The sequence below is a fragment of the Bubalus bubalis genome, chromosome 9 (assembly GCF_019923935.1).
Source record: "Bubalus bubalis isolate 160015118507 breed Murrah chromosome 9, NDDB_SH_1, whole genome shotgun sequence".
NCBI lineage: Eukaryota > Metazoa > Chordata > Mammalia > Artiodactyla > Bovidae > Bubalus > Bubalus bubalis.
The window spans coordinates 79,804,276-79,828,420 of NC_059165.1; the positions used below are offsets into that span (position 1 = coordinate 79,804,276).

The 24,145-nt window shown below is 41.0% G+C and overlaps 1 protein-coding gene across 11 annotated transcripts in view; it reads left to right on the forward strand.

Moving 5' to 3' along the window:
- The window catches only part of LOC102397629 (synuclein alpha interacting protein), a 165,725-nt gene that overhangs the window by 128,124 nt on the left and 13,456 nt on the right, over positions 1–24,145 (forward strand). For all 11 annotated transcript variants that reach the window (XM_025293007.3, XM_025293005.3, XM_044947803.2 and 8 more), the window contains 5 exons: positions 254–367; positions 11,157–11,282; positions 16,057–16,226; positions 22,191–22,283; positions 22,854–23,922. In XM_025293007.3, the coding sequence (XP_025148792.2) occupies positions 254–367; positions 11,157–11,282; positions 16,057–16,226; positions 22,191–22,283; positions 22,854–23,922 (1,572 nt within the window). The remainder of the gene's footprint in view (positions 1–253; positions 368–11,156; positions 11,283–16,056; positions 16,227–22,190; positions 22,284–22,853; positions 23,923–24,145) is intronic.

Here is a 24,145-nt window from a genome sequence, read left to right on the forward strand (position 1 = left end):
AGTTAGCAAATTATACTTTAATAAATTGATTTTTAAATAACTAATGAAATTATGAGAAAATATTTAAGTAAAGACTATGCAGTTGATTTAGAGTAGAAATTACTGATCACAAGTATGGTATACATTTATTGTAAATGAGTTAAGCCAGAAATAAAAGCTAAAATTCATGTGATTTTTTTTCTTGGTAAAAATGCCACCTGTGAGATAACTTTTAAACTTGAATTACCTTCATTTTTTTTTTTTTTAAATCTAGAATGGTCAGTTGGAGTGTGTACGCTGGATGGTGAGTGAAACAGAAGCCATTGCTGAATTGAGTTGTTCTAAGGATTTTCCAAGCCTTATTCATTACGCAGGTTGTTTTGGTCAGGTATGAAGAAAATTTTAATTATTTTCTCTTTGCATACTGTGTAATCTACTGCTTTTTAAAATTTTAATATATCAAAATCCAAACCTAAAAAATCATCAAAGATATATTCAAAGATTTATAGGCAATGATATTCATTGTAGCATTTTTTGTAGGAAAAAAATGTGTTAAACCTAGATATTTCATGATAGAATATTGGATAAATAATGAGACATTCATATGACAGAATTTTTCAGAAAAATACTCATTATATAATATTCAGTTAAAATATATGATACAAAACTGTTCCTGTAATTTGGCACCAACTTTGAATTTTGAAGAGAGAGAAAGAGAAATGAATAATAAGACTAGAAAAAAAAAAAAAACTGTGTCTCCACATGTTTATAGTAATTATCACTCAGAATTATAAGTGACTTTTATTTTCTTTTTTTATGTTTTTCACTTCTTTCCAAATTTCCTATAATAAACAAATTTAACTTTTATGGAAAGGAAAAATGATATATTTTCTTGAACCCCAAATTAAAAAGCAAATCTTTAGTAAGACATTAATTGAGGAAGTCTTGCTCCATTAAAGATAAGCAAAGCAATCACTTACCTAAAATTTTCTTAAATATTTGTACGTGTTTTCTTTTCCAAAACAGGCTGTTCATATTCAGTTAAACCATCTTTATTGGGATTTTAATTGTCATTGCTAAATTTTACTTTCAGATTAATTTGGTAATAATTACAACATTGAGTTTTTCTATTCATGTTTGTTTATGTATTCAAAGCTTGTTTTATCATCTTCAACAAAGAATTAGAGAATTAAAAAAAAAATAGATGAGCAATCATGCAAATGAAGTGAGTCTCAGTTACAGTCAGTTTCTACATTAGGAAATCCCAGTGTGAGTAATGATGTACACAGATTACAATCCAGTGTATACAGTAAAAAATCATCACTAACTCCCTTTGGGAAGGATGAGTATAAATAATCTTAAAAAAAACTGGAACCACAAAATGCCAATCTCAGCCTTAAGAAAATATAAATAAAGTCAGCAGTGCATTAAAATAGATTTAATCACATTTGTTTGTGGCAAAGAAAATTGCTTCTCATTCTTATAACCGTATCCCTTTGGCTTTGTAAACTTTCCCAGTGGCAGTAAATTGTGGTGTTGTCAACAAGAGATTATACTTTTTCGAGCATGAAAATCTCAAATTTATAAATAGACTCAGAATATTGCCACAGCCTTTCTTTAGTGGGGTTCATGTTAGGTGATACTTTATAATATGCCATGGTAACTTCAATTAATATATATATGTACTGTTTCCTATACATACCAAGCACCATGGCATTGGACTTTTGTGTACATTATCTGACTTAGTCTTTAAAACAACGTTATTGGATTCTGTTGTTTTTATCCCTAGTCTATAGATGAGGAGACTGAAGACAGAAAGTCGTTTAAGTGGTTGACATATGGTCTAGTGGCCGGTAAGAGCAAAGGCTGGATCTCAACTCAGGTCCTTTGACTTTGAGGCCAGATTCTGTTTTTTTCTCCATCCGTGTAAATTTGTGTAGCTTGTTTGCAATGGAACCGATATAGCTGCAGAAGTCCTTTTTTTTTTTTTTTTAATAATTCTATCTAACAATATGTTGTGATATTTGGAGTATCTTAAACACAGCTCATGGTACTAAATTTATGGAATGAAGAAAGAAGCAAGAACATTTAAAATTTGTAAAAGCCACTGTCTTTGAAGTAATTGCTTCATTTTCTTTGTGTATTGCACTTATGAGCCCCAGCCGTGGTGTTCTATGAACTACCATAAGAATTAATAAGTATTTGCTAAAGATGCTCTTATTTGGCTTAGGCCAGCAGAGGGGAGAATAGTATTTTCAAATGACCACAAGAATTATGAAGACAAATAGTCCTCATAAATCATTCTCAATATAAGATGAAATTTTATTTATTCTCAAATTGTCTGGATAATTGTTTCACACCCCTGATTTCATTTGCTTATGTAAAGAGGAGTTTCAGATATCAGTGGAAAAGCTGACTGCAGTTTTGGAAGAGCTTGCCAAAGAAAAGGAGGGAAGGATTGCCTTGCTGTTCTGAGACTTTAAGTCAATAATAGGGCATCTGGTATTCTTTGTCCTGGGAAATGTTGCTTATAGGTGCCAGTTTCTCTCTTCAACTCTCACAGCAGGCGTCTCATAACTTTGAAGCCATTGGGATAAAACAAAAGCAAGTGCCATTTCTGGGATTTGGTCAGGTGACAGTGTGGTTTATTTGGCTGGAGTAGAGGAAAATACAGAAATTAGTGACCTTTGCGAAGAGCCATGTCAAACATTTGCTTCATGTTAGTATCAGTCTTCAGATTGTTATTTCAAGTTGATAAGCATTTTTAATGACCTCAAGTACAGCTCTGAGCAGAGTACCCAGCAGTGGCTTCAGGAGAGCATTCCTACCCAAGTGGAAAATGTAGACACCCATTAGGACTGCGAGCTCAGCGCAGCCATCCTACGTCCGCTGCAGCCACTTATGTAACAGATAACCCGTGGAGATGCTGAACTTGGAACCATCGCAAGCCTAATATTTTCACAAGGAAGACTGTTACTGAACAGTTTTCTAATGGCTTCAGCACATGCAGGTTTTTCTACATGGAGCAGGCACTTGAGTGTGTTCTGCTTTTGTTTCTTCAGTAAATACCTTTTGGAAAGGATAGTACAGAGGAAAATTTCTCTCCTGGTTTATTTTAGTTACCCTCTGCCCCTCCTATAGATTCTTAAAAGAATGGGCTCCATTTGACTCACAGTTGGCATCCTTTTTCTGGTAAAAATTTAGCTGTAAGGACTCCAGAACCACGGGGTAGCCAGCAGTTTTTAGTGGTCTCCTGGAGTGATAGATCTTTGGGTAACAGGAATTGATTTTCCTCCTCTTGACACACAAAGTCTCAGAGGGGGCAATTACTTCATTGTCTGATAGTGCCTAGCAGAACCAGCCACGGGGAGCATGAAGGTGAACGCATGAGGGACACTCAGGGAAAGAGAGGGGCACATGTTCAGATGGGCCTGCTTTGCTGTCCCGAGGGAGAGATGCTGCTGGTGAAACCATCGAGACAGAATGATCTCAAATCAAAGCTACTGCCTATGTAACTTGGACTGTTTTATTCAAATATGAAAGCTCAGATGGTCTCCTTCAGGGTCCCAGCGAAGCTCTCACACTCACATGCTTGGGGGCTCCAGCCTGTTTGGCGTGTTGGTCACTGTTTCAACATCAAATTTCTCATTTTGTTTCTAAACCTTTAATGTGACTTTTGGTCAAGAAGTTCTGCTATGGAAACAGCAGGCATCACAGCATTAAGCATTTACTAAGAAAGAGCACACTTGCCTATGTGATGTTCATTCTCCATTTTAAATATTTGACCTGATCAGATTAAAAAAAATAAAAGTCACTTTTTCACAAGAGGCTCAGAATTCCTCCAAATGGTCATGAATGGTGACAGGCCTGCTGGTGAGGGGGTTGCTTCCACAGGCTGTGTCATAGTTTTTCCATAGTTTACTTTTAAAAGGAGAAGTATTCTGTTGACTTTATTATTTTGTTGTCATGGGGCAGAAATAAGTAAACAACACTGAAAGTGCTACGATTGCAGATGAAAGTGCATGGAAAAATCTTTGATCGGCACAAGCAAGAATCTGCTCTCCAAGGCCTTTGAAAAAGCATAACCAGCACAGAGCTCCACAACCCACAGACTGACAGGCAGTTAACATGATTTCTGTGACCCAAGGGGTGCCAAAGGAGCACGTCCTTTATGGAGTCAGGGGTCATGGGTCATGAGCCATGGTGGATATTCATACACAGAAGACACAGGACGTTAGCTCCTCAGTCTGAGTTTAAATCCTAGCCCTACCCTTACTAGCCCAGGAGCCTTGTATATAGTTCTTTATTTTAAAAGAAAAGATAAGAAAATGTCTCCTGGACCTCAGTGTCCTCATCTTTAGAATGGAGATAATAGAACTTTCTTAACGGGTTGCTCTGAGATCCAAATGAGAAAAGTCACAGGAAGCCTGTAGTAGACACTAGGTAAATTTCAGCTATAATGGTTATTGGATACCTTCCAAATTATGATTTTTATTGCTATAAATATTGTTTGTTTACCTATAAGTAAAGTATAAGTTTGGCAAAAAAAATTTTTCAGCCTAAACATCTTTGTGTGTGTGTTAATCACTCAGTCGTGTCTGACTCTGTGACCCCATGGACTGTAGCCCACCAGGCTCCTCTGTCCATGGAATTCTTAGGTAAGAATACTGAAGTGGGTTGCCATTCCCTTCTCCAGGACATCTTCCCAACCCAGGGATAGAACCTGGGTCTCCTGCATTGGCAGGCAGATTCTTTACCGTCTGAGCCACCAGGGAAGTCCTAAACCTGTTCAATCAATTCTTAGATGTATTATTTTTTCACGTTTTACTGTCTCTAGATTCTACATTTATTTTACAATAAGTGACAATATGAAACTATTGCTGGCCTTTTTTTTTTTTCACATTTGAGCATCTCAAAAACTGGAATGAATCTTATAATTGATGGCTTGTTAGATTTGATGACATAATCACAGACAAAATTTCCTCCTTTAGAACTTACAGTTGTAACAAAACTATAGAGATTTTATTGATAGCAGTAATGTACCTGTCGGAGAAGGCAATGGCACCCCACTCCAGTACTCTTGCCTGGAAAATCCCATGGACGGAGGAGCCTGGTAGGCTGCAGTCCATGGGGTCGCTGAGAGTCGGACACGACTGAGCGACTTCACTTTCACTTTTCACTTTCATGTATTGGAGAAGGAAATGGCAACCCACTCCAGTGTTCTTGCCTGGAGAATCCCAGGGACGGGGGAGCCTGGTGGGCTGCCGTCTATGGGGTCACACAGAGTCAGACACGACTGAAGTGACTTAGCATAGCATAGCATGTACCTGTGGCATCCTTTTCAATTACATTTTTAACTAGACTGTCCAGCAAAGTTCATAAATTACATGTATTAATTGCCTCTATAAAAAAGTTCCATTGCCTTTAAGAATGCACAAAAAACATTAAAACAGGTTATCAAAAGAGCAGAAAATCCCCAGAAGAGGAAACTAGTACATAAAGTAAGTTTTCATTCATTAGATGAACATTGAATGGGTAGATATAATAGATATAGGTGATTGGATGGCATGTCAGTTGGAAAGGCATTCTGTAAAACAGAAATAATACAGAACTGCGTCATCCATGTGATTACATTGGGTGTTCTCTAAAAGCAATACCTATGGGAACATGAAGGTCTGAAGTTATATTCTTTAATATCCCACACCCGTGCTCTCTTTCTCTCTCTCTCTCACACACACACACACACACACACGCAGGGGTGGGGTCACTGGGGAGGTGGGGAGAACACACTAAAGGTCTAAAAGAAGAGGTAGGCATCATGGATATACATTTATATGTGATATACATTCACAGGGTCTTCTTAGTTGGAGAAAGTAGCTGTATCTCTTCTCTTTACTGGATATTTGTCAAATAAGTCACTGTTTAAACTGTAGGACTGTGGGTCTCTGCAGGCATGTTTTCCAGAATCAGAGCAGAAAGCATTTCTAGGAGAGTGGATGCTAAACATTGTGCTTAGTCACTCAGCACATTATGTTCGACATTGTGTCTGACTCTGTGATCCCATGAACGGTAGCCCACCAGGCCCCTTTGTCCATGGGATTCTCCAAGCAAGAACACTGGAGTGGGTTGCTGTTTTTTTCTCCAGGATGCTAAACATGCTTTACCCAAACCAAGGGATTCTAACCATCTCCATGCCATCTCAGAAATCCTAAACTCTGGTTGTGAAACCAAGTGGATAATCAGCCAATCCCTTTGAGCAGTGCCTCTCTGCACAGTATCATAGGGGAGATGGTCATTTCCATATAACTTCTCAGTAAACAGGCCAGTTGCATAAAGTGAAAGTGAAGTTGTTCAGTCATGTCTGACTCTTGGTAACCCCATGGGTTGTAGCTCACCAGGCTCCTCCATCCATGGGATTTTCCAGACAAGAATACTGGAGTGGGTTGCCATTTCCTTCTCTAAGGGATCTTCCCAACCCAGGGATCAAACCCAGGTCTCCCACACTTCAGGCAGACTCTTTAGCATCTGAGCCACGAGGGACGGTGCGGCCAGTTGCATAGCTTATTAAAGTGTCCACTGCAGCATAGGAAACTGAATTTGACCTGCTGAGCAAAGACCTACATTGTTTTAAACAATAGGATAATGTTGTTGCTGCTGTTGTTCAGTCATTTAGATGTGTCCAACTCTTTATGACCCCATGGCCTGCAGCACACCAGGCTTCCCTGTCCTTCACTATCTCCCAGAGTTTGAGTTTCTTGAACAGAGGAGCCTGGTGGGCTACAATCCATGGGGTCACAAAGAGCCAGACACCACGGAGCAACTAACCTGAATTAAGATAATGGGTCTTCCTTGATTAAAGTCTTGCATATTGAATTTGGTAAGAATAATTATAAGGAAGAAATATCCAGGTCGTCCTAAGAAAAGCAGCAGGTTATCATAACAGTATGGACTACACTTGACTTGGAGAGCCCCAGGAGCCAAGGCACCTCCTGCCTTACACAGACTTTGTCCTGTTCTCCCAAGGCATCAAGCCCCTGTAAAGTCCAGGTCTCTATAGGTTCTTTCCCAGATTTCTATAAAGGGAAAATTCCTGCTCTTATGGAATGTAGTATTATATTTCCTCTAACTCTATTACTAAAAATATCAAACCTTGGATATGCAGATGACACCACTCTAATGGCAGAAAGAAAAGAGGAACTAAAGAGCTTCTTGATGAAGGTGAAAGAGGAGAGGGAAAAAGCTGGCCTAATACTCAACTTTCAAAAAACTAAGATCCTGGCATCTGGTCCCATCATTTAATGGCAAACAGATGGATAAAAAGTGGAAACAGTGACAGATTTTATTTTCTTGGGCTCCAAAATCACTACAGACAGTGATTGCACCCACAAAATTAAAAGACACTTAGTCCTTGGAAGAAAAGCTATGGCAGACATAGACAGCGTATTGAAAAGCAGAGACATCACTTTGCCAGCAAAGGTCCATATAGTCAAAGCTATGGTTTTTCCAGTAGTTATATCTGAACATGAGAGTTGAACCATAAAGAAGACTGACTGCCAAAGAATTGATGTTTTTGAATTGTGGTGCTAGAGAAGACTCTTGAGAGTCCCTTGGACTGCAAGGAGATCAACCCAGTCGATCCTAAAGGAAACCAGCCCTGAATTTTCATTGGAAGGACTGATGCTGAAGGTCCAATACTTTGGCCACCTGATGGGAAGAGCCAACTCACTGGAAAAGACTCTGGTGCTGGAAAAGATTGAAGGCAGGAGAAGGGGATGACAGAGCATGAGATGGTTCAATGGCATCACTGATTTCATGGACATGAATTTGAGCAAACTCTGGGAGACAGTGAAAGACAAAGAAGCCTGGTGTGCTGCAGTCCATGGAATCACAAGGAGTCAGAGATGATTTGGTGTCTGAGCAACAACAACAGAAGTCAAAACACTGTGAATTATAGTAAAGGGCATTTTCTGTGCATGTGGAGCACACACATATCCATTATGATATTTAATTGAGTCTGGAAAACATGAAAGTGTGCCTGACAAGAACGTACATATAAAGTATTTCTGATTATCTTGAACCCCTCTGAACTTTACTTGCTAAAGAAGCTGCTGGAATATCTGAGAATATCCAGTTGTTTTTTTCAGTTGTCTGATTTGTAAAATAAGAGTTTGAATTGGATGATTCGCTAAAATCTCTCCCACTTAACAATCTTAATGTTTAATATCATGGAGCAAACCATGTCACCACAAGCTTGCCAGTGACCATTGAAGATAGCAGGGCTGTCCTTTTCACCAGCAAAGGCACAGCAAATTGCCCTCTTGATATTTCTTAGACATTGACTTCTAACCAGTTGGTCATGTCATTGATCTTGAGATATACCCACTCATCCAGACCTTTCTAGGAGTTAAGATCACATGATTCAGATGCTGGAAAGATATGGAGAAGAGAACCCTCTTACACTGTTGGTGGGAATATAAGTTGATGCAGCCACTGTGGAGAACAGTATCGAGATTCTGAAGAAAACTAAAAGTACAACTACCATATGATCCAGCAATCCCACTCTTGGGATATACTCAGATAAAACCATAATTTAAAAAGATACATGCACCCCAGGGTTCACAGCAGCACCTATTTACATCAGCTAGGACATGGAAACAACCTAAATGTCTATCAACAGATGAATGGATAAAGAAGATGTGATACATATATACAATGAAATATGACTCAGCCACGAAAAGGAATGAAGTACTGCCATTTGCAGAGACATGGATAAACCTAGAGACAGTCATACAGAGTGAAGTAAATCAGAATGAGAAAAACAAGTATCATATAATATCATTTATATGTGGAATCTAGAAAAATGGTACAGATAACCTTATTTGCAAAACAAATAGAGACACAGATATAGAGAACAAACTTAATGGATACTAGGAAGGAGAGAGGATGAATTGGGGGTTTGGGGTTGACATATACTGCTGCTGCTGCTGCTAAGTCGCTTCAGTCGTGTCTGACTCTGTGCAACCCCATAGACGGTAGCCCACCATGCTCCGCTGTCCCTGGGATTCTCCAGGCAAGAACACTGGAGTGGGTTGCCATTTCGTTCTCCAAAGATGAAAGTGAAAAGTCAAAGTGAAGTCGCTCAGTCATGTCCCACTCTTCGAAACCCCATGGACTGCAGCCTACCAGGCTCCCCTGTCCATGGGATTCTCCAGGCAAGAACATACACTACTATGTATAAAATAGATAACTAATGAGAACCTACTGTATAGCATGGGACCGCTACTCAAGGCTCTGTGGTGACCTAAATAGGAAGGAAATCTTAGAAAGGGAATATACATATATGTATAACTGATTCATTCTGCTGAACAGTAGAAACTAACAACATTGTATAGCAACTGTACTTCAATAAAAATGAATTAGTCATCTGTCTCCAAATTAAGGTAATTCAGTTTTGTTTTGTTTTGTTTTTCCCCTAAAATAGGAAAAGTAACAGAAGTTGTTCTACCTTATCCATTTGAAACATCACTTGGTCTGGTATCAGTTTCAACTTTCTTTCTTTGTTTGCCTCTGAAGAAGAGAGCACATAGGCCTCTTTTTTATCCACCTCCAGCCACCCAGCCCTGGCCTCGGGGCTCTGCCCCACCTCATTCTCTCAGGACAGGGAGGATTTCCCCTTCCTACAAGGTCTGTCTGTTTTTGCAGCTAACACTCACCCTGCTTTGCCAGGGTACATTCTTGGTTGGTTGCAGCTATTGACTACATTTTCTCTTCTTTTTCTTTGGAGGGCTTACTTTCTGCTTGCTCCTGTGAAAAAAAGTGTGGTGCAAATATTCGGTCTCTCCCTGATATCACAGTTGCTTTCATAAACAGTGCCCCGTTCCCCACATGAGGGGAGAAACATGAAAGGAATTGGCTGTTTTGATCCAACATTCCTTTAGCAGATTAGTTGGCATGTTCAGAAGGTGCAGGCAAATTTAATCCAGAAAAGTATAAAAGTTCATGACCAGTCCGAGCAAATAACTGGGAAAAAATCCTTTAAAAGGCTAAGGAGAGGTTCAAGGCTCTTTGAAAGGCATGATCATCTTTTTAAATGTCAAATTCCACCCACTAAATTTCATGCTGTTGTTTTTACCACTCTCGTATTTTTTTAGCATTATATTTAATTTTTCTATTTTAAAACCCTGAAATCCCATCCCCCTGCTTTCTCCTGAGACCAAGCATACCATGAAAATACCACAAAAGACTCAGTGGGTAAAATGCAAACAGGTTAGGACAACACGCACTGACTCTTCTGTGCCTTTGCTTTGGAAAGGTTGTGTTCAGAGGTTTGGTGCTCTTTAACATAGAAGAGAAAGCTTTACCTTTCAAATACCGCCACCATTTGATCAGAAAAATCAAGAGGGTCCCAGTTTCATTTCAGTGTGGTTATCTTACGCCTAACAACTTTATATGTGTCCCCTTTTTGGAAGCCTGTTGATTGAAAGGTGTGAGATTCACAAAGGTGAAGTGTGATTAACTTAAAGTAGAAACTAGTTATCTCAACAGTTCAAGGTTTTATAATATTCTTAAAGCTATCAGATAATTTAACAGACGAGCAGAAATATTGCCTTGAAATCAAAAGACTTGGATTCTGGTTCCAGCATTGACTCCGTCTCACTGTGTAACTTTGAGGAGATGCTCAAACTTTCTCTGAATCCGTTTTTCCACCTGAAGAATATGGAAGCAAAACAAGAGCATTTCTGAGATAACTTTCTGCTCTATGAATTCTCAGCACAATTCTCTTTCATTGACTTTAGTCAGAGATGCATCAATTTTCAGTTCATACAGAATGGAAATGTTCTCTTCATAGGGTAAGCTTGGCTATATTTAAGCTTCACATGTTGGAGTTTTATTTTCCTGTCTTTTTATTAGGCTTCTTTACATGTTGTTCATCTGCTCAGTCATGTCTGACTCTTTGCAACCCCATGGACTGCAGCACACCAGGCTTCCCTGTCCTTCACCATCTCCTGGAGTTTCCTCAAACCATGTCCATTGAATTGGTGATGCCATCCAACCATTGCATCCTCTGTCACCCACTTCTCCTCCTACCTTCAATCTTTCCCAGCATCAGGGTCTTTTCCAATCATTTGGCTCTACATGACAGCCTAATTAATTCCAACTTGTCCTTGTGTTTATAGGAGAAGATTCTGCTGTGGCTTCTTCAGTTCATGCAAGAGCAGGGCATCTCGCTGGATGAAGTGGACCAAGATGGCAACAGTGCTGTTCATGTGGCCTCACAGCATGGCTACCTCGGGTGCATACAGGTACACGGGCCCTGCTTCTCTGGAGAAAAGAGTGCAACAAGCAGTAAAACAGAAAATGGGAATTTAGTTCCCTCAGAGAATGTCTAGATTAAATCAACTTTGTCTCTTTAGTGGATAATAAAAGAATCAAATTGATATATTTGTATTTCCAGAAATGCACACAAGCATTGGCATAAAGAGCCATCTGGGTCTCTCCTTGCATGTCACAGGGTGTTGACAGGGTCTCTTCTTGCCCTTTCAGCCTTGCCTGAAAACCCCAGTGCTGAGGACAGTAGATGTTAAGCACCCTGTGTTCTCAAGATAGCAGAAAACCCCTGTCAGACGGACATCACTCAGACTGTCACATGGCAGGTGGCCGTGCCTGCTGTCGTTAGCACACTTTGCCTTCCCAAGTGTCTAAAAAACAGAACTGAATTTTCAGGAAACAATTAGAAAAATTCCTTAGAGCATCAAGCAGTATGACACAGTGGAGACACAAGAGACGCAAGTTGTGTCCCTCAGTGGGGAAGATCCCCTGGAGGAGAGCATGACAACCCACTCCAGCGTTTTTGCCGGGATAACCCCATAGATAAGGGAATCACAGAGTCTGGCTATAGTCCATGGGGTCGCAAAGAGTCAGACACGACTGAGTGACTAAACACACACACAGCAGGTAGTAGGCTGGGGAGAGAGGGTCCTGTGGTTTTCTCCCTTTCTTTGTAGTAGGACTGAGCTTCTTGAATACATTCAAAAAGCCCAGAACTGATTCTAGGAAGCCCTTGACATAGACCCCCTCAGCCCGAGGGCAGACTCGGCAGGGCCCTGATTGGCTAGCCAGTCCACCCAACAGGCTCAGGTGGCCTCACCCTTTTAGCCAAACATACCTGGAGAATTTTACTGTGTCTTATGTGTGTAGTGATGGAAAAAGGTTGGGGAGTGGAGCCATGGGAGGTGGCATCTCCCTGACCCAGCCACCTGAGGGGACCTCCAAGAGGACTGCTTAGAGAGTACAGGCTTCCTACGAGAAGAGGGGTTGGCATCTCATCCTGCAGCTGAACGCAGAGCTGCCCAGAGCTGAGCCACACCAGGGCTGCCACCCTCACAGCGCATGGCGGGGGGTCCTGAGAGGAGCACGTGAATGTGAAAACTGGGCAGGCCTCCTATATATAATAGTTTAACATCTGCTAATCCCAAACTCCCAGGCCTTCCCTCTCCCACCTGCCTGTACAGCATGGGGAACTATTTTTAGTATCTTGTGATAAACCATAATGGAAAAGAACATATAAAAAAGAATACCTATATGTGTATAACTGAGTCACTTTGCTATATAGCAAAAACCGACACACCATTGTAAATCAACTATACTTCAATTTAAAAAAGTTTTTAAAAATAACTGGATAGGCCTTTTCAGCTAGAAGGTATAAGGCCCTGACTGACAAAACAATGAGAGAGGAGGGCTGAAGGGGAGGAGGGACAGTGATGGTGTAAGGAGAGGAAAAGCTTTGAATTGAAACAAAGTTTAGAACTGGCCTGGAATTTACTTTAGGAAAATAAATCATCATTACCAGAGTCTGACCAGTCACACCATTCTTATCATCGAAAATGACCCAACATCTATGGATTTGTTCCCACATCTGCCTGAAATGTAGGAAAAGAACGATTGACAATGTATGGGTGAAGGCCACGATTAAAGAAAATACTTTTACCTCACCAGATTCATACAGTTCAAAATATCTTATGTGTACTTGAGAACTCTAAGAAAACAGTGCTCTTTTGCACCATATTTGGTAATATTTCTTTTATTCCAAACTTAACAGGCACTTACCAAGGTTTTCCTGTGTGCTGGTAGACTGTATCTGAAAGAGAAAACTGGGCAGTGAGAACCAGTTGCTCAGAAAAGTAGAGAGGATTAGGAAATGACAGGAGAAGATATGCAAAAGCTGTAAATATGAGACAAGAGCTGAATAAAACCAGAATGCAGAGGCAATAGCAAAAAGATCTCTACACGGTCTCCTCACATGCAACTGCTCTGTGGAAAGCCACATTAACAGGAAATATTCCAAGTGTCTGAGAAGTTTCCCCACTATTGTTGGCAAAGCATGCATCTTCTGATTTAAGACACCCAGTCGTGAAAGGAGTGATGAGAAATCAAAATGTATAGAAAAGAGAGAAATTTTAATTACTACCAGGGTCTGCAGAAAGATGAAAGGAGTAGCATTGCTTTTTGTGGAGGAAAAATAATTGAACGAAGACTGAAAACTTCATTTTTCTGTTTAACAAAACACTATCATATTTAATAGTCTCAAAGTAAAAAAGAGTAAACTTTTATCAGCTAATAAATGACTGCAAGCCAAAGAAAACTGGCTGATATCACTAATTCTGTTTGAGATTTCAATTTTTTTTTTTTTTTAAATATGTGAGGAGAGGCAGTCTGTCCTTTCAGCGTGTTCATCTCCACTTAACACAAATGATATTTTTGGCACTAGGCACCATGGATGTGGAAACTTGGATACTCTTGGAAGTAAGTCTCTCCACTGGGTGTGAGAAAAAGTAGGTACAAAGAGATTGGAAGTGGAAAAGGGAGTGAGCAAGTGTCGTTATGATGTGAGGAGGGAGCTGAGTATGGGAAACACTGGAAAGAAAACTGCAGAGGCCAGAGCCAAGCTAACAGTGTGTGTTTATGCTGTGTCTCTGGGAGCTCAGTGTGGGGTGGGGACGCTTTGTGAGCTGAGTGGCAGTAACTGTAGGGCACAGTGACTTTTCATGGCGAGTAATCCTAAACTGAGTGGAAAATGAAGCTCCTTTATGACCTCTGAGTCTGAGTAGTCTAGGAGTTTTAAAATAACAATTATTTCTTGTGGAGAAAACATTATCTATTACTAAAATAAATTCGGAGGTCTACAAACTCATCTTGATAGTGTCAAAAATATATATCAGACTATGACAGTTGATTAATATTGATATGACAGCTTTTTGTGGAGTCTATTTTCACCACAGCATAAAAACTAAAGTTTTTATTTTTAAAAATTAATGATGTCAGGGAATTCCCTGATATACCAGTGGTTAGAACTCTTTGCTTTCATTGCTGAGGGCACAGGTTCAATCCCTGATCAGAGATCTAAGATCACACAAGCAAAGTACAGTAAAAAGAAAAAAAATTAACAGTCTCAACCATGCTCCTTCAAATCTTTCTCCCCTATATTAATGATACCTTGACAAGATTCCTTAACTTTTTGCCTTTGTTTGACTATTAACATATACTTCAAACCAATTGAACAATCTCAGTCTTATTTCTAATTCAAAGTATTCTCCTCCCCAAGCCAGATCAGCTCAGGGTAGAAGGAACAAGGTTGGGACAGAAGCTTGACTGGCTTGTTACACACCACCTTAGCTCCTATTCACCTCTTTCTCCTGGGATCCACTGTTGAGGACAAATAGGGAGTATGGAGAGAGAAAGTCAGCTGTCTCTTTGCTTAACTGGCAGGGGCCATGGCATCTCCCTGAAAGTTGTCTTGCTTCTTTAGCTCACTAAGGTTTGCCACTAATATCCTCGGGAGCAGCCTTCAGGAGCTGTGTCTCTGGTGGATGTGGTGGGTGGGGCCTTTGGAGGGTCCTTTAGAGCCTCCCCACTGCTACCTGACAGGGAGATGCGGCCCCGACCTTGCACTCTCCCCCCCCATACAAGCCTCTCCACGGTGTTGCTTCCCACTGCCTCCTGCTGCTAAAGAACCTTCTCCATTTTCATCGAGTGATAATAAGCTCACAGCATGCTCCCTTCTACAACATCTGATTAATCTATGGAGACACATCCTCACCAGGGCACATGGTGAGAATATGGGCCCCTGCCATGACAGTTCTCTCCTGTTCTTTTTATCTCTGATTGGGTGGGTTCAGCACCAGATCAAGTGTGCTGCCCAAAAAGGAACAGGTAAAAAAAGTTCCTTCTTTTTCTTAGGGGCATCCCTAAATTCATGAGCCCACCCACTGAAAGGGACAGAGCCTCTTACTGCAGACACGGCCCTGCTCATCTCATGAAGGAAAGGACTCCTAAGGACAACACATCCTCCTCCCCTTCCCAGTGTCCTTCTGAGGCTGGGTGGGGTTGATAGTAGGAAGGTTGGTCGGTTGCGTTGTTGTAGGTTCTGAAGGGAGGCATCTGATACTGACTGCTAAAATCTCACTAGAAGTCCTCTTTGTATGTGAGGCTCCTTGCCCCCACCCTGTCCTGCTGTGGACTCTGGTGACTGGTTTTGGAACAACAGGAGAAGTTCCATTCAACCTTCTGTTACAATCATTAAAAAGTAATGTTTATGAACATACCTAAAGAATATCATACTAAGTAAGTCAGAGAAAAGCAATTATATGATATCAGTTATGTGTGAAATCTAAAAAATAATACAAATTATTCTGTATACAGAAAGGAAACAGACTCACAAACATAGGAAACAAATTTATGGTTACCAAAAGGAAGAAGGAGGTGGGGGAGGGATACATTTGGGAGTATGAAAGTAATAGATGCTAACTACTGTACATAAAATAATAAGCAACAAGAGTTGACTGTGTAGCATGGGGAACTATATTCTATATTCAATATCTTGTAACAACCCATAATGGAAAGCAGCCTGGAAAAAAGAAATATATATATATATATATATATATATATATAAAACTGAATCACTTTGCTGCATACCTGAAACTAACAAAACTGTAAATCAACTATACTTCAAAAAAATTTTTTTAAATAACATTTAGAGGGAAGTCCTGATGGATCACATGTCTGTGCCTCCTCTAACAGACCCTGGTTGAGTACGGAGCAAATGTCACTATGCAGAACCACGCTGGGGAGAAGCCCTCCCAGAGCGCCGAGCGCCATGGACACAGCCTGTGCTCCCGGTACCTGGTGGTGGTGGAGACCTGCATGTCGCTAGCCTCCCAGGTGGTGAAGCTCACCAAGCAGCTGAAGGAGTGAGTGACCTGCTTGTTCCATGAGAACCCAGTCTGGCTGGTCAGGTCGTGCTTAGGTGTCAGCCTGGTCCTCAGAAGGCTCCCTCTCGTGGGTGGTACTGGGAATGCCTAGTGTCCTCCTCATCTTCTTTTCTTCCCTCATTCCCAGTCCTCACAGCCGGTGTTCATGCTGAAGATGCCATCTCTGTGGAGGCAAAATGATATTTAAGCAAAAAAAGAATGCAGAGCAAGCTTCCTCAGCAGGAAACTTAAGCCACAGTGGACTAGGGGAGAGAGCCTCTCTCTGTCTTCACATCTTAGGGCCCCAGATGATGTAGTAGGCGCAGAAAGCACATGTGGGCATCATTCCAAACTTCTGTCCTTAATAGTTCAACAAATTATAAAGAATGTGAGAGAGAGAAAGGTTCAAGATGAGCCAGTTTCTCAGTTTTCTCAAAAAAGAAAAATGTATATTTAGGAAAGTATAGGTACCCTGGTAACCAGTGCCGCAAATTTATTATAAAAATTAAGCAGACAATTCACAAATCCTCAGAATGAAAAATCCTCAAAATGTGAACTCAGTATGACATTACTTAAAACACTCTTTGTCTAGTTAAGCCCAGTTCTTTTTTTGATGAAATAATAAAGCTGGTACACATTGCATAACTAGATATCAGGGGAGCATGGCTGGGAAGTTGCCATGATGTGTTTGAAAAAAGGAGGGCCCAAGGAGAGGTCATCTGGGAGGGGTGGGGGTCAAGCAGGTTGAAGGACTAAGAGCTGAGGCCCCTCTAAGGGGACAGAGGTCAGCCCTTGGAGAACACATTGGCCAAATGACCATTGCCATACTGATAAGGGACTCATCGAAAATCAAGAATAGCACTCAAAGTAATGGTAACAGATTAGGAGAATAGACCTTAAAAATTAAGTTTTAGGGGAGAAAAGTGAAGTTTTACTTTAAAATTATAAAAAAATAGTTTTTTCTTCTTTCCTTGTGAAAAAAGATCTGTAGTTGGTGGGAGGCCTTAACTGGTTAGAATTTAATTCATGCAATAGTGACAAGTCCTTAGATCCTCTGGCTCCTCACTAGACTTGGGAAACATTTCTCTCTCTGCTTCTGCTCTCGTGCCTTAGAGGTTAAGAGTTTCTGCACTCCTCCACCCTTCCTCTGTCAGTACCTAGAATACTGTCTCTAATGAGTTTAGGCTTTCACTAGAAAAAAATTTAAACTTAAAAATTAGAGGGGTTCCTTTCTCTCCAACAATCCTTTGCCCAGTTACACAAGACTCCCCTGGGGCAGGTGAGCTGAGCAAGCTTTGAAGGTCTGGATGTAACTGAAGGGGAAATGCACCCAAATTCCTAATTCCCTTCAGGAAGTTATCTTGTCAAGGCAAACATACTGTACACATGCCTTTATGTACATGTATAGGTATTTCTGAAAAGAAGTTCCTAGAAAAGGAATTACCAGAACAAAGGTGCATACATGTGGATTTTTGTTGTTCAGCCACTAAGTCACGTCTGACTCTGTGAACCCATGGACTGCAGCACACCAAGCGTCTCTGTCCCCTCACTGTCTCCCAGAGTTTGCCCGAGTCATGTGCATAGAATCGGTGATGCTATCCAACCATCTCATCCTCTGCCACCTTCTTCTTCTTTGCCTTCAGTCTTTCCCAGCATCAGGGTCTTTTCCAGTGAGTCAGTTCTTCATATCAGGTGGCCAAAATACTGGAGCTTCAGCATCAGGCCTTCCAATGAGTATTCAGGGTTGATTTCCATTAGGATTGACTGGTTTGATCTCCTTGCTGTCATGATACTTGTAGACAGATGCTGCCTAATATCCTTCCAGAAATGTTGTACCAGTGGATACTCCCCTCAGTAGTGTATGCACATATCCGTCGAGAGGAACTTTAAAATAGTCCAATGGAATGTTTTTTTCTAAAGGTTTGTACTCAGAGAAAAGACTGAAAAACCTTCCCCTCAATCTCTCAGCACAGAGTTGGAGAGGCTTTCCTGAGCTGTAGTAGTTGCTTTATTGGTAGAACTCTTCAAGGTCAGGGTCTTGGCTGCTCTCTGTGCTGATGATCCTGGGATAAAACACACATGTACGCTAATAGACAGCAGTTATTCCACTGTCTCCAAGCTGAAGGCTGTAGACAGATGTAGTCAAGCCAATGAGAATATGAAATAAGAGAGGTTATGCTGGAGACCCTAGTTTTGTACTCAGTGTGTGTCTCAGTGAGACTGGCAAAACTAAAACAGAAATTCACTTACTCTATTTAGTCCACTGTACCCTTCAGACTCTAGGGCACCAACAACATCAAAAGGTGCACAAGGAAGGATGGAAAACACTAGTTTTTCAGTCCAAAATTGTGAGTGGGAGACAGTCTTGAGCGCCTTTTCCTCCTAGGATATTTTTACCAGTCCTTCATCAACATAGCTATTATTTAGAAATGGTACCCTTCAGCTCTCTTAGACATCCTGATCTATACATGTAGGTGTCAATGGGTTGAATTGTAGCCTCATAAAATGATGTGTTGGAGTCCTAACCCCTAGGACTTTGGAATGTGAGCTTATCTGGAGATGGGTCTTTACAAAAGTAATCAAGTGAAAATTAAGTCATAGGATTGGGCCCAATCCAAGATGATTGGTGTCCTTGCAAAAGGGGAAAATCTGGACACAGAGACAGACACACACAGGGAGAAGATAATGTGAACAGGAAGGCAAAGATCAGGGTGATTCATTCAGAAGTCAGAGAATGCCAGAGATTGCTAGTGAACCACCAAACACTAGTAGAGAGGCAGAGGGCCAATTCTCCCTCACAGCCCTCCAAGGAACCAGCCTTGTCAACACCTCGGTTACAGACTGCTAGCCTCCAGAACTATGAGAAAATAAACTTCCGTTGTTTAAGGAAGGCAACTTGTGGTACTTTGTTAGAGCAGCCTAGCAGACATACTGGACAAATGCTCACATATTTTCACATATTCATATTTCACATGCTCATATATTATAAAGTTGATTAGTCCTTTCTGAGGGCTTTTTTAGAATCTAGATAATAGAGTCCTTTTTTTCTCCATCCATACCTGGGATTCCTGTCATCAGTCAACCTAATTGCCTCCAAATAGTTTTCTTGACTGTGTCATAATTCACATTGACACCTAAAAACCCTTTAAAAGGAGACTGTAATCTTGCTTCATCTATTTTAATCCCTCACCTAATGTTTTTCTAAAATACTTGACAGGCAATACCAAATTTCAAAGTAGGAAAAGTAGAAAGCTCCTGTATATTTTTTGTTTATTCTTTAGATTAGGGTCAGCAAACTATAGACTATACACTGAGGCCCAATTCACCCCACCACCTGTTGCTTTTTTTTTTCCACCACCTGTTTTTGTAAATAAAGTTTTATTGAAACAGAGCCATACACATTCTCTTACATATTACCGAGTGTTGATTTCACAACTACATCAGCTGAGTTGAGTAATTATGACACAGAATTTGTGGTGTACAAGCCTAAAATATTTAATATTTGACCCTTTAGGAAAAAGTTTGCTGGCTTCTGCTTTATTTCAGTGTGTGAGTCACAGAATGAGCAAGATAAATAAGATCACAGACTTCTTAAGTGTTGGGGATGGAATAGGAGAAGGCAATGGCACCCCACTCCAGTACTCTTGCCTAGTAAATCCCATGGACAGAGGAGCCTGGTAGGCTGCAGTCCATGGGGTTGCTAAGAGTCGGACACGACTGAGTGACTTCACTTTCACTTTTCACTTTCATGCATTGGAGAAGGAAATGGCAACCCACTCCAGTATTCTTGCTTGGAGAATCCCAGGGACGGTGGAGCCTGGTGGGCTGCCGTCTATGGGGTCGCACAGAGTCAGACACGACTGAAGCGACTTAGCAGCAGCAGCAGCAGCAGGGATGGAATGTTAGTACTAAGACTGACCACTTCTGAGAAAAGGAGAATATCTGGGGCTGGTGGAAGAGTATTATGCAAATCTGATCTCTCAGAATTAAATTTAGGTAGCCGACAGCTGTTGAGGATGTGCAGTGACATTTGGCAAGGAGAAGACTGAACTTCCTCAAGCCAGCATCGAAGATTCAGCAGCTTTTTTAAGAAAACTTATAACTCATTGGTTTAGTTCTTCCTTCTGACTCATGGGAGCTGCTACCAGTTTTGATGCTTAGTTTTCTACTCCTGTAACAAATTACCACATACTTAGTGTTTTAAAACAATGGACATTTATCTCACAGTTCTGTAGGTCAGGATACCAGAATGAATTTCTCTAGATTAAAATCAGTGTGTTCACAGTCTGCTTTCCTTTCTGGAGACTCTCAGATGAAAGTCTGTTTCCTGCTCATTCAGGTCATGTAGCAGAATCAGTTTCTTGCTGAAGTCTCTGTTTTCTTGCTGTCAGCTGAGAGTCATTGCCAGCTCCTCGAGGCTACTGCATTGCTTGGCTCACAGCCGCTTCCTTCATCATCAAAGTCCCCAACCGCAGGTAGAGTCCTTACCACACTTTAAGTCCCTCTGATCTCCTTTTCTGCCTTCTCTTCACTGTTACTCATGTGGTGAGATTGGACCCACCCCATAGTCCAACCTTAATTCCCTTTTTATCACATAAGGTAACATAATCACATCTTTCAGGGATTAGGATATGATAGACATCTTTGGGGGGCAATGGGGAGTACCACAGGAATACTACAGAGATCAGTAAATACTGCTTACTTCTCTAAAATCAGAATCAGTGTAATTTACTTTTTCAAGTTCTATAATAATATGTGTTTTCTAAACAGATTTTACCTTCTTTAACTTATGGCTTTCAACCTATTTTCTTAACTTTAAATAAAGCACATTCTGATGCATATGCTTCTATGTCCAGAGTAAATGAGCTGTTGCCATACACAGTTTTCTCTTTATACAAAAAATACCAAGTTATTTACCTGGTAGCTCAGCTGGTAAAGAATCTGCCTGCAATGTAGGAAACCCTGGTTCGATTCCTGGGTCAGGAAGTTTCCCTGGAGAAGGGAAAGGCTATGCATTCCAATATTCTGGGGCTTCCCTGGTGGCCTAGACGGTAAAGAATTCGTGCAGTTCGGGTGACCTGAGTTCAGTTCCTTGTTGGGATGATACCCTGGAGGACAGCATGGCAACCCACTTAAGTATTTTTACCTGGAGAATCCCCCTGGACAGAGGAAACTGGTGGACTACAGTCCATGGGGTTGCAAAGAGTTGGACACGACTGAGTGACTAAGCACAGCACAGCATACCCAACTTGGAAGCAGTTTGCTTGCTTTGTTTTATTTAGCTTTTTTCTGATGACTAAATTAACTCAATTAATTTATAAATTCAGACAATTTAGGGAGAGTGAGTAACATTTTGGAGTATATCCTTCTAGCTTGGGGTGTGGCTGGGGTTTGGGGAGAAAGAGAGATTTCTTAAAAATGAGATAATGAGATTATATTACACACAGCATTTTGTAACTTTATTTTTTAACTTAAGGAAAGTAAATTACACTCTGTGTGTGTGTGTGTCTGTGTCTGTTTATATAAATACACTTCATACTGTATAATTTATATATATATATATATATACACACACACGCATGTATTAAGGAAGCTTTTTCTATGTCACAAATATTCAGATATATTATCATTCTTAATAGCTGCCTTCCTAGAAATAATTATAAATTGATTTACTCAGTCTTAGTGATGAGCATTTATGTTACAGTTTTCTTACTAATGGGCTTCCCAGGTGGCGCTAGTGGTAAAGAACCTGCCTGCCATGTGAATAATAAATATCTTGTTGAGTACTTTTGATTGTATCCTTAGGAAAATTTCTGAATTATAAGGCTGAAGATTATGCACATTTGCAAGGCTTTTAGATTTATTGCAACTTATTGCAAATTATCATGAGAAAATGTATATCTATTAATTTATGGTAGTAGCCATGTGTCAGAGAACTTATTTGTTTTGATTTGTTTTTCCCAGACAGACAATGCAACGTGTCACACTGCAGAACCAGCTCCAACAACTTTTAGAAGCCCAGAAATCAGAGGGCAAGTCACTCCTTTCTTCACCCAGGTAATACCAGAAGTGGTGGTGGTTAGGATTGTTAAGTATTTTTAATCTCTGAGCCATTTTCTTGGACTTTCTTTTATTATCTTTTTAGAAGATAACAACAGAAGACATTTTATTTTTATAAAGAGGAATAAAAATGAGCTATCATAGGGAAGAAGGCACTGGATCTAGGGTCAGAAGACGTGAGTTTATCTCTGGCTCTGCCATTTCTTCTTTCCATGACTATAAACAAGTCACTTACTCTTTTAGAGTCTTTTTTCCTTCATCTATGAAATGGAAATAAGGATATGTAGGCTCATAAGGTTATTGACAATGGGATTGGGAAAATTTGTGCAAAATTGATGTGTAAAAAAACGAAACAGTAGATACATTTGGTAGTTACAGCATAAGGTATGAGGCATCCCATTCTGGTTATGGTTGCCACCATGGAATGTTTGTAGTTTGACTGAAACAGACATTATTCTTATTTCAGTCTTAGTGATGTGGAAGTTATTCACAGCAGTAAAACCACGCAGTGGTTCATTATTTTAACCCAATAGGAGATCATCTCATATATTCTCCATCCTCTTTCAGTTCACCATCCTCTCCAGCTTGCAGAAAGTCCCAGTGGAAGTCCCCAGACACAGAGGATGAGTCTGTAGCCAAAAGCAAATCAGGAGTCCAGGAGGGGATTCAGGTTCTTGGAAGCCTGTCAGCATCCAGCCGGGCTAGGGCCAAAGTGAAAGACGAAGATTCTGATAAAATCCTACGTCAGTTATTAGGAAAAGATATTTCAGAGAATGTCTGCACCCAGGAAAAGCTGTCGTTGGAATTCCAGGATGCTCAGACTTCCTCGAAACATTCCAAAAAGATCCCCCTGGAGAAGAGGGAACTGAAGTTAGCGCGGCTGAAGCAGCTGATGCAGCGGCCACTGAGCGAGGCTGACACGGACTCCAACAACTCTGAGGACCCCAAGGGCACCCCTGTGAGGAAGGTTGACAGGCCCAGACCGCAGCCCATTGTGGAGAGTGTGGAGGGCGTGGACAGTGCAGAAAGCCTCCACTTGATGATCAAGAAACACACCTTGGCATCAGGACGCAGGTTTCCATTTAGTATCAAGGCCTCCAAATCCCTGGAGGGCCACAGCCCATCCCCCACCTCAGAGAGCAGCGAGCCGGACTTGGAATCCCAGTGTCCAGGCTCAGGAAACACCCCCTCAAGCCAACCCTCTGGAGAAGCCCCTCAGCCCAGCCCTGACAGCACAGCCGCCCAGAAAGTAGCCACGAGTCCCAAGAGTGCCCTCAAGTCCCCGTCGTCCAAGCGCCGGACATCTCAGAACTCAAAACTCAGAGTGACCTTTGAGGAGCCGGTGGTGCAGATGGAGCAAACTAGCCTTGAACTAAACGGAGAAAAGGAGCGAGAAAAAGGCAGGACCCTCCAGCGGACGTCTGCTGCTAGCGAATCAGGGGATCAGCTCAAAAGGCCTTTTGGAACCTTCCGATCCATTATGGAGACGCTCAGTGGCAACCAGAACAATAATAATAACTATCAGGCATCCAACCAGTTGAAGACCTCCACCCTCCCCTTAACCTCCCTTGGGAGGAAGGTGACAGACGGTAAGGGAAACACCGGGAGCTCTGCTAGCAAAGGAAAAAATAAGGCGGTGAGTGCTGTTTGGAGAATGTCCCTTTTATTCCTTTAAATTAATTACACCACAGATTACAGCCCTTGGCCACCTTGAGGGAATCCCGCAAGAATTCTAAATGATGCATGGAAAAACAGACTCAAGCATTTCTAATGAGATATGTTGTGTTGAGTACCTTTCACTCTTCCTTTGGAAATTGAGAGAGGATGATTAAACAGGTCACAGGAGATTATATCCTGGC